This window comes from Triticum dicoccoides, chromosome 4A (assembly GCF_002162155.2).
Source record: "Triticum dicoccoides isolate Atlit2015 ecotype Zavitan chromosome 4A, WEW_v2.0, whole genome shotgun sequence".
In the NCBI taxonomy this organism is placed as follows: domain Eukaryota; kingdom Viridiplantae; phylum Streptophyta; class Magnoliopsida; order Poales; family Poaceae; genus Triticum; species Triticum dicoccoides.
The window spans coordinates 56,385,225-56,399,756 of record NC_041386.1 but is presented as its reverse complement, the minus strand read 5'-3'; the positions used below and the strand labels follow the sequence as shown (position 1 = coordinate 56,399,756).

At 44.3% G+C, this 14,532-nt stretch overlaps 2 protein-coding genes across 3 annotated transcripts; one reads left to right on the top strand and one right to left on the bottom strand.

Moving 5' to 3' along the window:
• Positions 1 to 1,553: 1,553 nt before the first annotated feature.
• Positions 1,554 to 14,475, bottom strand: LOC119284941. Of its 2 annotated transcripts, XM_037564126.1 has the most exons (8): positions 14,106 to 14,475; positions 13,893 to 13,990; positions 12,352 to 12,381; positions 10,723 to 10,863; positions 6,427 to 6,489; positions 4,990 to 5,063; positions 1,994 to 2,098; positions 1,554 to 1,897 (listed from the first exon to the last, which is right to left on the bottom strand). In XM_037564126.1, the coding sequence occupies exons 4-8, from the start codon at positions 10,858 to 10,860 to the stop codon at positions 1,777 to 1,779; spliced, it is 501 nt and encodes a 166-aa protein (XP_037420023.1). In that variant the 5' UTR covers positions 10,861 to 10,863; positions 12,352 to 12,381; positions 13,893 to 13,990; positions 14,106 to 14,475; the 3' UTR covers positions 1,554 to 1,776. The 2 variants fall into 2 exon arrangements, 1 of the variants encoding a protein (XP_037420023.1); XR_005139288.1 differs by lacking the exon at positions 4,990 to 5,063 and having other exon boundaries at positions 1,554 to 2,098.
• Positions 3,710 to 6,376, top strand: LOC119284939 (zinc finger protein 8-like). The gene has a single exon (XM_037564125.1). The coding sequence runs from the start codon at positions 4,038 to 4,040 to the stop codon at positions 4,884 to 4,886; it is 849 nt and encodes a 282-aa protein (XP_037420022.1). The 5' UTR covers positions 3,710 to 4,037; the 3' UTR covers positions 4,887 to 6,376.
• Positions 14,476 to 14,532: the final 57 nt, after the last annotated feature.

The window sequence follows — 14,532 nt, the reverse complement described above, 5'->3', positions numbered from 1 at the left end:
AGACATGTACGTACCTTACTCGGCCATCTAACAGGAGGGTTGCACTGCAGCTGCAGCTGTGGAGTGAACCAAGATGATGTACGTACGTTTCACAAGCCCAAGGTGATGGATGGGAACTGCAGGGAGCAGAATAAAGAGGGAAGCTGTGCACAGTTATGAGAGGAAGAATAATTGCCTACGAGTCAGGCACTGCATCACAACATCAGTAAAGCGACCACCATACTCAGTTTGCATGATCATCAGCTTCGTACTCAAAGGATAGGCACTGCCGCATGCACTGGCTACTGATCAGTAAGATATAGGTTCATCATGGACATCTAGCGCAATCAGACTCTCCATATTTAGTTGATCAAAAGGTGCTATGTATTTAGTCAAGGAAAATGATTCACGCACCCTAAGTAAAAACTCTACCTCTTAAGTTTGTTTGGAAATTTTTCAGGTTCATATGATCAGGAAATATGCCATACATATGGTCCAATTTAGGAAGCATCACTTGCAAATTTCTTGTTGCGTAACAGGCACAGAAAAGATTGTTTAGAAACTTTCTTCAGAAACTTTTCAGGTTCATATGATGTTCATGCGGAAATGGCCGTAAAGTTTGGAGAACGCCGCTCCCAAATTTCTTGTTTTGTCGCATATTTCTTCAGAGCGTATATAGTGGCAGCAGACAGAAGATTTAGTCCCCACTTTGTTGAATTTATCATTATAGAGGAGGCCCCGCGTCTTAATGATCAAGTTGCTGTTTTGGTAGGAACACATGTAACGCCGCAGTTAAAAGTCAGTACACCCACATGTACTGCCCACATGCATGCACGAGAACCATCGTTAAAGAGGAATAATGAGGCAACATTTTCCGAAAGAAAGCGAGCGGGAGTAATGAGCAAATTTCGCACAGGCAGCAGGCTTTGATCTTGCTAACAAAACTGACAAGATCCATTTTTTCTCCTATGCCGCATGGACCCGCCACCACTTTCAAAACAGCAAGGCTTGCTAGTAGAGGTGGACAAGGATGGTGGCGTCTTCTCTGAAGACGAAAGAAATTAGGTCCCCTTCTGATTAGCACAAGTAGCTGGTTATCAAGTGCTGGAAATGCTAGCTGCTGGTGAGATCTAGACCTGTAACCAACCACTAGGGTTTGTACGTATTTGGTTCTGGTCAAGAGAGTCGTAATCAATCAATATAATTAGCGAGTAGCGACCATGCATTCTGTCTGTCTGAATCATTTGGTACGACTAGCTAGCCACTAGTACGACGCACAGCATAATTCGGTTCGCGAAATTCTGGACCTAGTGACCCTGCTGCTAGATCTTGAATTCATACACGCAACAACTGACTGGTTCCACAAACCAGTCACCGCTATACTGTGAACAGCTTTAAAAATTCCACACAAACAAGGCACGTGTACCACTATGTACTCAACCCTAGGTACGTACGTACACATATAAACATGGAAGTACTAGGTACCAACTTGCATGTCCCAACCAACAGCCACACATTCAAGTTCTCTTCCATGCAAAAAAAAAAACATTCAAGTCCTCTTGATAATTATTGGAATACGGCAAATTCTGATCTGATGACAAATAGCACATCAAATTAAACCATCCTTTTTAGAGACAACAGAAGAGTGATCCCCCGCGGTCTTTGTATGATATTATGCACACAACAAGTCAAACTATATATTGTGGTTCGGGCTGCAGGTGCTGGTCATTGTGTGGCTTCGTTTACAGCTGATGCCAACTACTCCCTCTGTTAAGAAATATAAGATCATATAGATCACTAAAATAGTGATACGATCTTATATTTCTTTATGGAGGGAGTACTATTCTTCCCTAGTCTTGGAAAGATACTAACGATCTCCAGCAGTGGCATGCATGATATCTTGACATGGACACAGGATCTATTCACGAGAGAAAAGCACCTGGGTGATCTTTTAACGGAAGATGCTATGCTTCATAAAAACAAAGGTTGTTGTCTGTTGATGGGAGGAGCACACCTTTCCATGTAAACAGCACGCACATTGGTGCAGCAGAATCCCCATCGCCCTGGAACGTGGGAGCTTGGCCGGCCGGAGAAACAGCCATCTGCCTTTTCTTCCACCCTGTGGAACACATACGTGCTCGGTTTGTTTAATTACAATATATCCATGCGGCTATAGTTTAAGCATATTGCATGAAGTACAGTGATCAAGAAGTAAGGGCCCCCAGAGGCATGAACCAACGTGGAATAGAGAATAGCAAATGAGGGGTCAGGAAAGTTATGAAAAAATGGAAAACATGTCAGGGGAATGTGATGGTAGAGATCAGGAGAAAAAATCGCAAGGTTTTGTCTCTAGAAGGCATGAAAACTTCACAAAGGCGCTGCGAATGACCTTTGTTTTGCTGTATCCATACGCATGCCACCTAGAACATGTAAATGATACCAATCTTACAATTGTTGCATATATACATGGACCCAGTAATTCGTCAGTGGCAATGCTAAACCATCTGTGATGATGTGGTCTAGCTAGTTTTTTGTACTACTATTATTTTCTCTTTATTTCCCCTCCATGTCATCTTTAGTCCTATGATACCACCTATAAATACCTCTGACGTGACATCATTGGGAGTGACCTCAGAGAAAAAGCTTTTGTAACATTTTTATTCTTTGATCATCCAAGAGGCACCCGCAAATCATGCATGTGTCCGCTATCTCAGGTGGCCTCGCTTTAATCGTAGGGACTAAAAAACAAAGCGAGTGCTGAGTAGCTTCATTATAGCAAAAGAACAAAGCAGAGCCTAGCATGATGAACCTAGCCACACATGCACCGTCTAGTTGCATGTAGATCGATATATATTCCGAGGTAACTAGTACTACATAGCTTGGTAGGTGAACATGGCAACAAGATTCCTGTGTGGTTAGCCGCTTAACAATAACAAGAAGCAAGCTTAGCTAGGATAGTTGATGGATGCAGTTGGTTAGCTTTTGAGATGAATAGGCGGTAAACAGGAGTAGGCAGATATTTTAGGACGCTCCCATATAAGGTATAGCTTAAGAATAGAGAAAGCAAACAAGATAAGAAACTAAGACAGCAGCAGGGTATAGTCTTTTTTTGGAGGTGGTCGAGAGAAATCGATCAGTCACGCAGCTGCAGCTGTGCTAGCGTAGCCACAAGGAGGGTGCTACCACTAGATCTGCACGACAGGACCACTTCCAAACACAAGCCTGCAGCTCCAGATGTAAAGAAGCCAACAGCTATAAAGAGCCCCCATAAAACAGCCAGTACCACCCCCACATAGCTGCTATATAGAGCGACAGGCCCACGCTCAGAGCTTGTCACGTACTCACTGATGCCTACACATGCATGAAAGCCAGAGAAATGAAGAAAGCAAAGAAAAGAGAGAGGAGAGAGAGAGAGCGCTCGTGAGAGTGAGGGAGTGAGAGAGACGGTTTTCCTCAGACTCAGTGACAGGTACTTGTTTGTTATGTGGGAGAGCCCAAAAGCCTCCTAGTGCAGTGCAGTAGTACTTGCCAGAGCTTATTGTGTACTATGGGCTCCCCCAACCACAAGGCCCCAGCCCTTCCCCAAGAATTTACTACGACATCACCATGGATGCATGGACGATGCATGTATCCACCTCCCATCTAGCAGCAGCAGGATGCCCCCACCTCCTCCTAACTAACCACGCACGATAGTAAGGTGACAATTACCCTGCCCCATCCGTCGGTACCCCATTCGCCTCAGCAAGCATGCGATGCGAAACCTATCGCTTCTATACATTTGGCACTCCTCCTTTGAGCGACATGAACACCAGACCTTCTTCTTGCCCTTTCTATTCCTAATACCTTCTCTCTCCTTGGCTCTCTTCTCATGCCCCGGCCGGCCCCCTCCTTAACTCCATGATATTCAGGGCCGGGGTTCCTCTTCCTCCCAACAGCTACTCACTGTTGCTGCCGCTAGACTAGCAGCTGAGCCTGAGACATTGTGCTGTACTTCACAAAGAGCTGCTAGATAGCCTAGGAAATTCTGTGCCTTTCTCAATCCACCTGGTTCTGGTTGCATGGGTGGCGGTGGAGGCGGAGGCGGTGAAGGTGGTGTCGGTGGTGGCGCTGCGACCGTGCGGGAGCCTCATGACTTTGGCAACGTTGCGTCCTTCTCCGAGTTGCCATTCCTGCGCTCCGGCGCTCCTCCGCGAGAAAGCCCCAACTCTGGCATTCGTCTCTTCGGCATTGACGTCCCGCATGCATCGCCTGAGGGAAGAATTAAAGAAGCCACCGCTGCCAGCAGCGCGACCCCTTCTGCCACCACGCAGAGCAGCAGTGGAGCTGCCATCACCGCTGCAAGCGCCGCCCCGGACAGCAACCGCAAGTTCGAGTGCCACTACTGCTGCAGGCATTTCCCGACGTCACAGGCGCTTGGCGGCCACCAGAACGCGCACAAGCGCGAGCGGCAGCACGCGAAGCGGGTGCAGATGCAGTCAGCGATGGCCGCAGCGGCAGCGGCTGCTGGCAGCGCGCACCACCACCACCACCTCCTTGGCTACCCGCAGCACCGCTTCGGTGCGACATTCTACCCGTCATGGACCACGGTGAGTGGCGGTATCTCCTATGGCCAGCAGTTCTACAGAGGGATCGGGTCGGTCGGTCAGCCAATCAACGGGAACCCTCTGCCTGAGGCGCAGTGGAGGAGGCCGCTGGCTGCGCATGGCAACATGGGCATGCCGTTGGCTGGAGAGCGGCGGCCGGTCACGCTGCACATGTTCGGAGAAGAGCAGAGAGCTTCCCCTTCTCTTGGGGCGGCCTCCCCCTCCTCTTCCTCTTTACTGCTCTCCCCGCAAGGTCAGTCTGCTTGCGAGCAGCCAGCCACCACCGCAGCACCCGAGGGTGTGAGCTTAGATTTGCATCTATAAGTGCCTTCTCCGTTGTTTTTAGTAGATTATTATTACTCCGAGAACTGATTTCCCAATCTTTTCCTTTGGTTGAAACTACCCTTTTACTGCATTCGGATCGTACCTGGCTGATATTACCTTTTTCCACTCGCGGCTCGTGACACGTGAGTAATATGTCCATCCATGAAAGCTTTGATCCTGCTATTTGCATGCACATAAAGAACATTATGGGTTGTATGATTAGGGTTTACCTTTTTGATTTATAACTTTCATGCAGCAAGACAACTTTATACTCAATTGCAAATTCTATGAAACACTTTCAGTTCAGTTAAGCTGAGTTACACACTAAAACTGTAGGATATATACATGTGATTAATTTTAGGATTCAGATACACATTTTTATTTCTCGCAATTTAGATAACAAACAGTACAAATTATTAGGCATAAAGAAGTGATGAACAGCTTTTTTGTGTTTCTGAGTAACAATATAAATTTGAAGAGACTGATGAATAAAACAGATTGTAGTCTAGCATCCATTTATAGGAAGGTTATCTTCATTTTGGTGGGAGTTTACCTTTTCATTTTTAATATATATTGAGATAATGGCCAGTCATCAATTAGCTGCCACAGGTCTGTATGAACCTGCAGCTTAATTAAGCAAATATACATGTGAACGCATATAAAGTTCTGAAAGAATACACACACAAATGCAAATGTTAAAATATTTTGAGCCCCACCAGGGGTTTAACCAGTACATACGTTCATATATATGTGAGAAACTGCCGCTGCAACTTGGATGCCCAATATAAAGGCTGTAGCTTTATAGCGGTAGATTCAGCTTTCTGGTGTTGATTCAAGATAGTTTGCACGTACTAAAAATATATATATTATATGATTCCATTACAGTTGACTTCTTAAAGTTGACTAGGTATTTACAGTGCTGACCCTATCTCTCTATCTAGAAAGCTAAGCTATATATACAGGTTTAAACAATGTACTATTCCTAAGAAAAAGGGTCGATGTCTCGTGTGGTCTTTTAATATGTGCCTACTTTTGAGTGAACTATATTATATTTAAAAAAGACCAGTAAAGTGCATGCAGAGATATATGCAAGAGAAAGATAGGCGAGGGAAAGTACAGGTATGAGAAGGGGGAGCAGGAAGGATAAGGAGTTCAGAGTTCAGACAGACCAGGCACATGAGAAATCACAGCTCAAAATGATGAGTATATTCCCTGAGTCAGAAAGCTAGCCACCCATAATTATTTCCCAACACCCATCTAAGATGTTAGTACTGCTAGCAATACGAAAGCAACGATACATGGATCTTGTCCTAGGGTTTCGCCCTTATTAAGGTATGAGATTTGAGATGTCAGGCTCATATCTTATGTAAATGTCTACTGATCAGACTAGGCAGTGGGTGCTACTCTTGTGAGATTGTCCAAACTGAAAGAAGGTCATTATCTTTTTTTGAGAGAGAAAAGAAGGTCATTAGCCGGCTGTACAGAGATTATATGATGTTCCTCTTCTTTCACAGGAGAGTAGCTAGGGTGGAGTATTTACCTCAAGGTGCAAATTAGTTCGAAGTACTGTTTTGCTGGCCGGGCGGTATTGGATCATCTTAGCCTGTACGCCAGTCCCATAAAAGTGAGAAGAACTTGTACTGTGGGGAATAGCTTCAGGAAAATGAAACATTACTTAACGCTACATCAGTAGATGAAAGTACGATTAAACATGGCTTCCAGAAAATAGGGATGTTTACAAACCATGCAGCAGATTTGCTGGCACCCAGTGGTCTAAGGCAGATTAATTATCATCGGTATGAGTGAGTGTGCCCTGCATTGAAGCTTTTAATGTCCAATGGTATCGTTTTTGATGTTGCTGCTGCAGCAGTGCTGTTCCTGACACTATTATTGGTGATAGATCCAATGCGACTTCAGGAAGTGTCGTTTTCTCCCTTCTGCGTGCAAACAGGAACTGTCCACACAAATTCAAAAATGCTAGCAGCACCACCTTTTTTTCTTGCATGCACGAAATATGTCATTGTACGTATACTTTTAGACATACCACAGTACCTGGTGAGTAAAAATAGCCAATGCAATGGCCAGCTAACATAAACGTGTATTCTGTGCAGGCTAAGATGATCCAATACCGCCCGGCCATCTTAGCCTGCAGGCCCACAGAAAACCCCTTATACAATACCGCCCGACCACAGTACCTCGATTATTCTCACTGCATTGCCAAGTAGTCGCCGTCTTTGTTCGCAACTCGAGTAACACTAGCTGTAAGAACAAAAATCAAAGCAGCTACAGCTACTCGCTAGTTGCTAAGGAGAGCAAAGAAGGGAAAAGAAAGGGAAATGCATTGGAGCACCCGGGTGCCACGCACCCTATATGAAAATAACATTTTTTTAAATATCATTTTTAAAAAAAAATCTGAAATTTTGAGATATCAAACTTGGGTGCCCATTCTACATCTGTGTTCATTTTCACGGCGAAGGGGTGCCCGTGGTATCCACGATGCAGGAATTATGATCCGACATACGATACATCCAATTTTTTTCTATACATACGATTTTTTTGTCTTTTTTACTGAAACTGAACACACTCAACGGGCACCCATGTTTCATATCCCAAATTTTCAGATTTATTTTTGAAATATCCTAATATGTTTTTTAATGTTATATTCATATATGAGTGTGTGGCACCTGAGAGCCACAAATCCTCTTCCGGAAAAGAACAAATAACTAAAGGTTGTTAGAGTTATGTTTATAGATGAGTATACTATATTTCTCTGTTGTATAAGGGGCTTTCTGCATATTTATCACACGTGCATGTGTATAGTTGCTAGCTTATGGCCATACGGGAATACAAGTTGCATATTTCTAACATGATATCAGAACCCTAGGTTTTCTTCTGAACGCCGCAACTTGTTCTTGATTGTATTTTTTTTTGTCTCTTGCGCTTTTCTTGTCTGAGATCATTGGCGGACCTAGAGGGTGTGCCGGGTGTGCCGTGGCACACCCAGCATTTTGCAGATATTTTTCACTATATGTCATATTTTCCTGATTTTGTTGGTTTTACAGTACTATAACTAATTCATCTGAAGCCGTACACGTACATGCAAATCTAGCAAACCATAGAAGCAGCTTGATTGATTTTTCTACTATCAGCACTACGTGTGTATCCAGCCAAAGACTCCTATACATACATGCGCCCGGAAGAAGCTAGCTAGATCAATTCCATCGATCAACTCAACGAGAACTCTAGGGGCGACTCGTGTAGATTGCAAACAAAAAAAAGAAAAGAAATTAGGATTCTTGAATCTACCACTTTATTTTTCGAGACAATCTCGATCTACCACGGGATATTTCCAACGTTTCTTTTTTGCAAAAAGGATCAAATCAATTATAAAGATTCATCGGAAGTACAAAACACCTCAAGCATAATAAAAATTACATCGAGGTCCATGGACCACCGAATGACCAGCCGCCGCCAGAACGAGCCGCCGCTCCCTACCGGAGCCGGTCTGACCTTGTCAATGACAGCTGGGAAGTATTCGTGCACGTGCCCCTAAGGACAAGCGCCCCAGAGCCGCAGCCATCGCCGTTGAATCCTTTAATAGATCTGAAGAACCTGACACCAAATATCGCCGTTGCGTGCGCACGACAAGAAAACCTAACCTCGCCGCCCCGAGAAACTGGCAGGGATCTACGCCGGAGCTCCGTCTAATCCGTCCCAACGGACAAACTTGAGGAGGGTCGTAGCCCGGAAGACTGACTCGATGAAGAAGCACCGCCATACGTCCAAACGCCGCCCCTGCGAGGACTAAAATCATACCTATCTATTAGTGGGATTCGAGACACGAGAAATCCCCTCCCCTCCACCGGCTGCCGGAGCGGCGGGCGAAGGGGAGGCAAATGCACGGACTCGCCGGTGAAGATCGAAGGAAGGAAGGCTTTCCCTAATCGCCTTGCGAGAGGGGAAAGAAAATCTAGGTATAACAAGATTTGATATTCTCAACGTTGACCCATAAATTTTCTGCCGCATTTGTCCATGGACAAATCAGGATCAGTCCACGGACACAAATGCGGGAGCCAGCCATCCAAACCTAATCACTCATCTCGACTGCTCGTCTGCGTTTTGGACATCGCCGCTGCCCGTTCTTCCCTCCTCTCGGCCGCTCGCATTGTCGCCCGGTCCCTTCCCCTCCTTTCTCCACCGGCCATCCGCCCCGAAATGCTTGCCATTGACCAGCTGGATGCATAGATCACCCGCATCAGTTGCCCTCTAGTCCGTGAAAATAGGACATTGCAGTCCATTTAAGCCCACATTCTTGTTTGTTTAATGACATAAAAACTATTTATCCTTTGAACAAACAACCGTCACCATTTTGTTGTAATTGTTGGACACCTCTTGTTTTGTTGTACTTGCATAACTCAAGACAAAGAGGATTGGTAATATTATGTCCATTTGGTTGAAAACATGAGTTCAAATAAAGAAGGTTGCAGCTGAAGGGCAAACCAAAGGTATTCTTGTGTCTCTTTCATAATTATTTGTATTGTAATTTTGCAAATTTGAAATTATTTACTGAAACGTAATATTGTGAGACTTGATTGAGCTATTTGTGTTATTCTTTTGCCATATATGATATGACACTTAGATTAGGCAGATTTTTTTCAAATTGTGCACACCCTTCATTTTTTCCCTGGGTCCGCCACTGTCTGAGATCATACACGTACGGCGCTCTCATATAGATTGTAGGCATCCCTTGTCCAGATTTCTTCACAAGGCCCAGACTAGAGCACACCATAGGTTCTATCTCTCCAAACTAAGGATGGGAAGGGGGGTGTTGTTATACAGCCGTGAACATCCTTTGTATTTTTTCAAGTGTATAAGGGGTTTTCTGTGCATTTTCCTCACCTATACGTGTGTACATATGGGCCTATGAGTCCATGAGAATACATGTTGAGCATATTTCCAACAGATATAACATCACCATCAATCCTACGTATACTACTATACCTCCCGTTCATCTCCAACAGTTCCCAAGACTAGATCGAGATGCATGGCAGCCCTAGTTATCCCAGTATGTCTCTTGCTGCTGTGTTTGCAACCGTACATACTAGCCACATACCCATGTTATACTAAGCAGATAGGCTTTTGAATGTGCATCACATCCTGTACATAGAGGTCCCTCCCTCCCGTACATAAGTCCTTCGCCGGGCAGCGAGCCTTTATTTACCTCCAAGATTTCCCAGCCATTTTAACTAGTGTACTGTACTGCATATACATAGCCAATCAACCTATCAGTACTAACCCTAGCTATGTGTAAGCAGGCTAGATATTCGTCTGAAAAAAGAAAAAGGCTAAATAGGTTGGTCACCAGCCACCGCAGCACAGGAACACCGCGTCCATTCTAAATTGCACGGGGCCAGGAAACGAATTCTAATGTATCAGTTACAGGGTGCATTTCTTTAATTTGACGTGAAGATGAGTAGGGACTGGGCCGGAGGTCTGAAGCTCTGAACTCTGAAAACTTGAGGGCATGCAGGAGCCAACCTGTGAGCCCCAGACTAAGGCCTTCACAGATTCAATTAGGCTGGCGAGGAAGATGCTACAGTCTGTACGTACAATGCTCGTATTATTGATGCAATGGCAGGCTTTGGCGCAGACTGCACCAGTTAAATTCTGGTTCATCTGGTCACGAAAAAAGCTGGGCACTTAAACAGGCATCACCATGCAAGGAACACACACGGCAGGCCTCCTGACACCGAAGTCTATGTATTGTTCTAGCTCCAGCTCGCAAAAAAACAGATCACCCATGCAGTTTTCCAGGTCAGAGTTTGCAACTGCTAACCTTAGTTTCAGCATGAGCCTGTAATGGCCGTGCTCCACAAGGACAGGCGCCCATGTGCCTTGTGCCGTACACTGGAGTTGGACGACCGATGTGATGCGTGTGCAGCCCGTCTACAGCAACTGGTGTTCCATCCAGCATTCCCTACAAGAAAACCAAATAATTGGTCGATTAAACGCAGCCCCCAACATCAGTTAAAAAACAGAATAAACATGTCAGTTAAAACTGAGTAGAGTGACCGATGTGATGCGAGTGTGCCCGTCCACAGTAAATGGTATTCTGCTCTGCAGGCATATAGGGGAAACCAACTAATCCGATAATCCCCCAGCGTCAGTTCGAAAACAGAAGAAGAGAAGATATCAGGTAAATATGAGCACAGTGACAAGAACTACTCTGATTAAGGAAACTCATAACTTCCTGGAATAAAGTGTAGATTAAAGTTCAGATGGCATGCTCTGCTAGACTTAAATAATGTCTCTTCTATTAAAAATTATAAATCCTCAGTAATATCAAACTTATAAAGCTTCAAGCCCTAAAACTTGTGTGACCCGATATTATCACTTTAAGTCAGATTCGTAAGATACGTAAATCAGCAACTTTGAACCTGTTGGGCCTAGATGGGCCAGTCTAGGTACCATAGCACACAGATTAATATTATGCTTTTCAGATGGGATGTTAAAGCCAATGAATTATTTGCTTTGCATTATTCAGGACAACACATTTTAAAGTGGCGGAAATAATGCAAATTATCTGAAATCGACGAATGTGACTTCACATGCATACATAAGTAGCCACTGAATATTCATTCTCACGCAGTCAGGCAAACCAAGCATATATATATCGTATGTGGAAATACACCATTGGTACAGAAAGTACCATGTATGCTCACAAGACACCAAAAAAAACTTGGGCCCATGCTCCTTACTGCCTCAACTCACGGAATCCAATGTGCAAGTCACACATCTATTTGCTGCTACTCTCCTTTCATTTCCCTTTTTTGGTAAATATTTCTAGATGAGAAAATGTTCCGTGTCTCCAATACTAAAGTTTGGTCAAATGTACAATAGCAATGAAATAAAGTAGCACAAACATTACTTAGTCCTTAGTTCATAGACCCAAACATGAAGGATGACAATGACTCAAAGATGAAAAATAGAACTGGAATAAAATGTAGTAAAAGTTACATGAGGTGAGAGAATGGGCACATATGTTAATTCCCAAGAAACATTATATAGGTAAGATAGCGGAAGCACACACCGGTACAACTACAAATAGTGAAATAGTTTCTGCATGAATGTATTCAAATTTAATAGTATGTAATGGAATAGAAAAAAATAATTTTACCAACTTCAACATTAGTTGTTAGGTGAACTTGGTAAACAATTTTTCCACAAAAGGATTAGCAATTTAAGATTGTCCTTTTAATGAGCACCATCATGAGAACCACCAGTGGTGGACAACATCATGACCAACACACATCCATTTGGGAACACCAAACACCATTCCATGCATTCATTGTATTATGCTACTATAGAAATATTTAACCATGAGTGTACCAAACAGAAAAGGGGAACTTCACAGACTGAATGAGTTGACATGTTGTTCCCAAAGGGCACTTAAAGACGTACAAACCTTGTGATGACGTTCCCCAGTGTTTGCAGCCTGCAATATTCATGACAAACATGAGTTCATGCTTGACTGGCTGAAATAATTAGATGAAAGATTGCATAGCGATAATGCTTCTAGCTTTAAGTTTAAAAGTTATTAACACTGGACAGCCCACACATTGTATATTACAGAACTATTCTTTCATGATCATAGAAAGATCTCTTACACAAATCGACTACACCACTTAGCCCGATTCTCCAGTACAATGAAAAATAATCTGACTACTTGGAATTGAACGTTATAGTTGAACCAGAACCCTCACATTTCTTACTACCAGAACTGTTGTTGAAGCGAGGTATGAACTGTGGCTGATTGGCTACCTGAGAGTATGGGCATTGTATGATACCCGAATCTGAATGTTCAGCAGGGTCCCACCCAACTTGTTATGCCAGTTTTCATTCTCTATCATGTAATTTCAATTTGAGTGAGTACTAGAGAAGTGGAAATATTATCGATTTCCACTTACAGTGATACCATTTAGTGCTTTATTTGAGATAACGAACCTCTGGGAACGAAATTGTGCTCGTGATCTCTAACAATCCTACTACCTTGACTCCTGTATCCATGCTCTGGTTCTACGGCAGCGATGATCTCCAATGGTTTTTATGCACACACAGCTGATAATGCAGCAGTTATATGAGTGCTTCCACGCAAAAGAAAAGAGTTATATGGGTGCTTGCTGTTACTGTGCACTGATTCCAAAAAAATCATGAGCTTCAAAAAAATAGCAAGTATCTGTCCTGTCACTTCTCTACCATTCTAGAAGTTTGTTTTCCATTAAGTTTTCTTCCTTCAAGTATGTCACTACGTTTGTAAAATGGATAAAAAGAATTAAAACAAGGGAATAAAACTCAGAGGGTAACAATATTGGTCAGAAAAATTGCTCAATTTAAGAAAAGGTTACAATTGATACTATGCTTGATGACTATAGGGCAGCAAGTACCATAAAAAGCACAAGGCTCAGCTAGAAATGAGATGAAAAGGAAGAGAAACAAAATTCAAAAAAAAAAAGAGGAACTCGGAGACTGAAATTTTGAGCCCCGAATCGAGGCGTCAATGCACGCTACTCACCCCAATTTACAATCAAAACTTTCGTTACATAAGCACATATGTTTCTATGAACATACAGGCTCATTGATTTGGGGAAACGACATGAACGGAAGTGGAATCCCAACCATTTAAGTATTGTACCTGTAAACTCTCCCTTCTGTTTAATAAAGATCGGCTAACGTCATCCTTGGCTCACATCATGTAGGCAGTTCTGTGTGTAGGAACTATTTGGTTTGCGTAACTTCCCTACTAATATAGGCCTACCATTTCTGTGAGTTTTACACATAACATATAATGTATCATTCGGAGGTACCATTACCATCAGAATGGTTTATATTTAGCTAACTGAAGCTTACTTTGTAATGGTACAAACATCAACATCTTTGCTACAAGACTAAGTAGCATCCTAAACAACAAACGCAAAGGCTCAAAACTGGCTCTCCCGTCCATAGTACCTGGGCAGAACTGCAGATTGTATAACTGGGCAGCTTTGTGCTAGAAATTGGTCACTGATGCATCATGCCCTGAAATTCAGTCGCGCGCCGTACAGAACCTGCGACCATGGAACACAAAGCTGCAGGTAAGCCACTCTCGAGCACTAGAAGCTCCTGAAACACGATTGATCCCGGGGAGAAACTCCGGGCTCGTCTATTTCGTCGAACACCTACCGCGCCCTCGTGAGAGAAGACGACTTTGCCCGGGTAAATCACACGCCCGAGGCCAGGCAATGGCAGCCCACGCTTCGACGCGATCCATCCAGTGCACGACCGGGCCGCGCAGGATCACACGCGGGAGCGGCTGCACCGCACGGCTCGGTGGCATGGACGGCGTGCGTGAATCCGACGCCGATCCCGCCGCCGCGGCGGTGGTGGGCTCGAGAGGAGTTCGGGAACGCGTCGAGCGGGGTAGGCGCGGGTAGGAGCCCGGCGGGTAGTCGGTGAGGATGAGAAGGTGCCGGTCGGTCGGCGAGGGAGGCGAGCCCGGGGCGGTGGCGCCGCCGCGGCGGTGGAGTGCGAGGGACGCGGCGCGGCGCGGCGTGTCTCGTGTGTACTTTGGCAGTTTGGGGTCTCACCTCACGAGGAGCGGCGGGAAGAG

Coding starts and splice junctions, on each gene's coding strand:
- LOC119284941 (XM_037564126.1), bottom strand. CDS start 10,860: ATGCTGGATGGAACACCAGTTGCTGTAGACGGGCTGCACACGCATCAC. Junction 6,490..10,722: donor AGGCTCATGCTGAAACTAAG/GTTAGCAGTTGC, acceptor ACTGGCGTACAG/GCTAAGATGATCCAATACCG. Junction 5,064..6,426: donor GAACTAATTTGCACCTTGAG/GTAAATACTCCA, acceptor TGCAAATAGCAG/GATCAAAGCTTTCATGGATG.
- LOC119284939 (XM_037564125.1), top strand. CDS start 4,038: ATGGGTGGCGGTGGAGGCGGAGGCGGTGAAGGTGGTGTCGGTGGTGGC.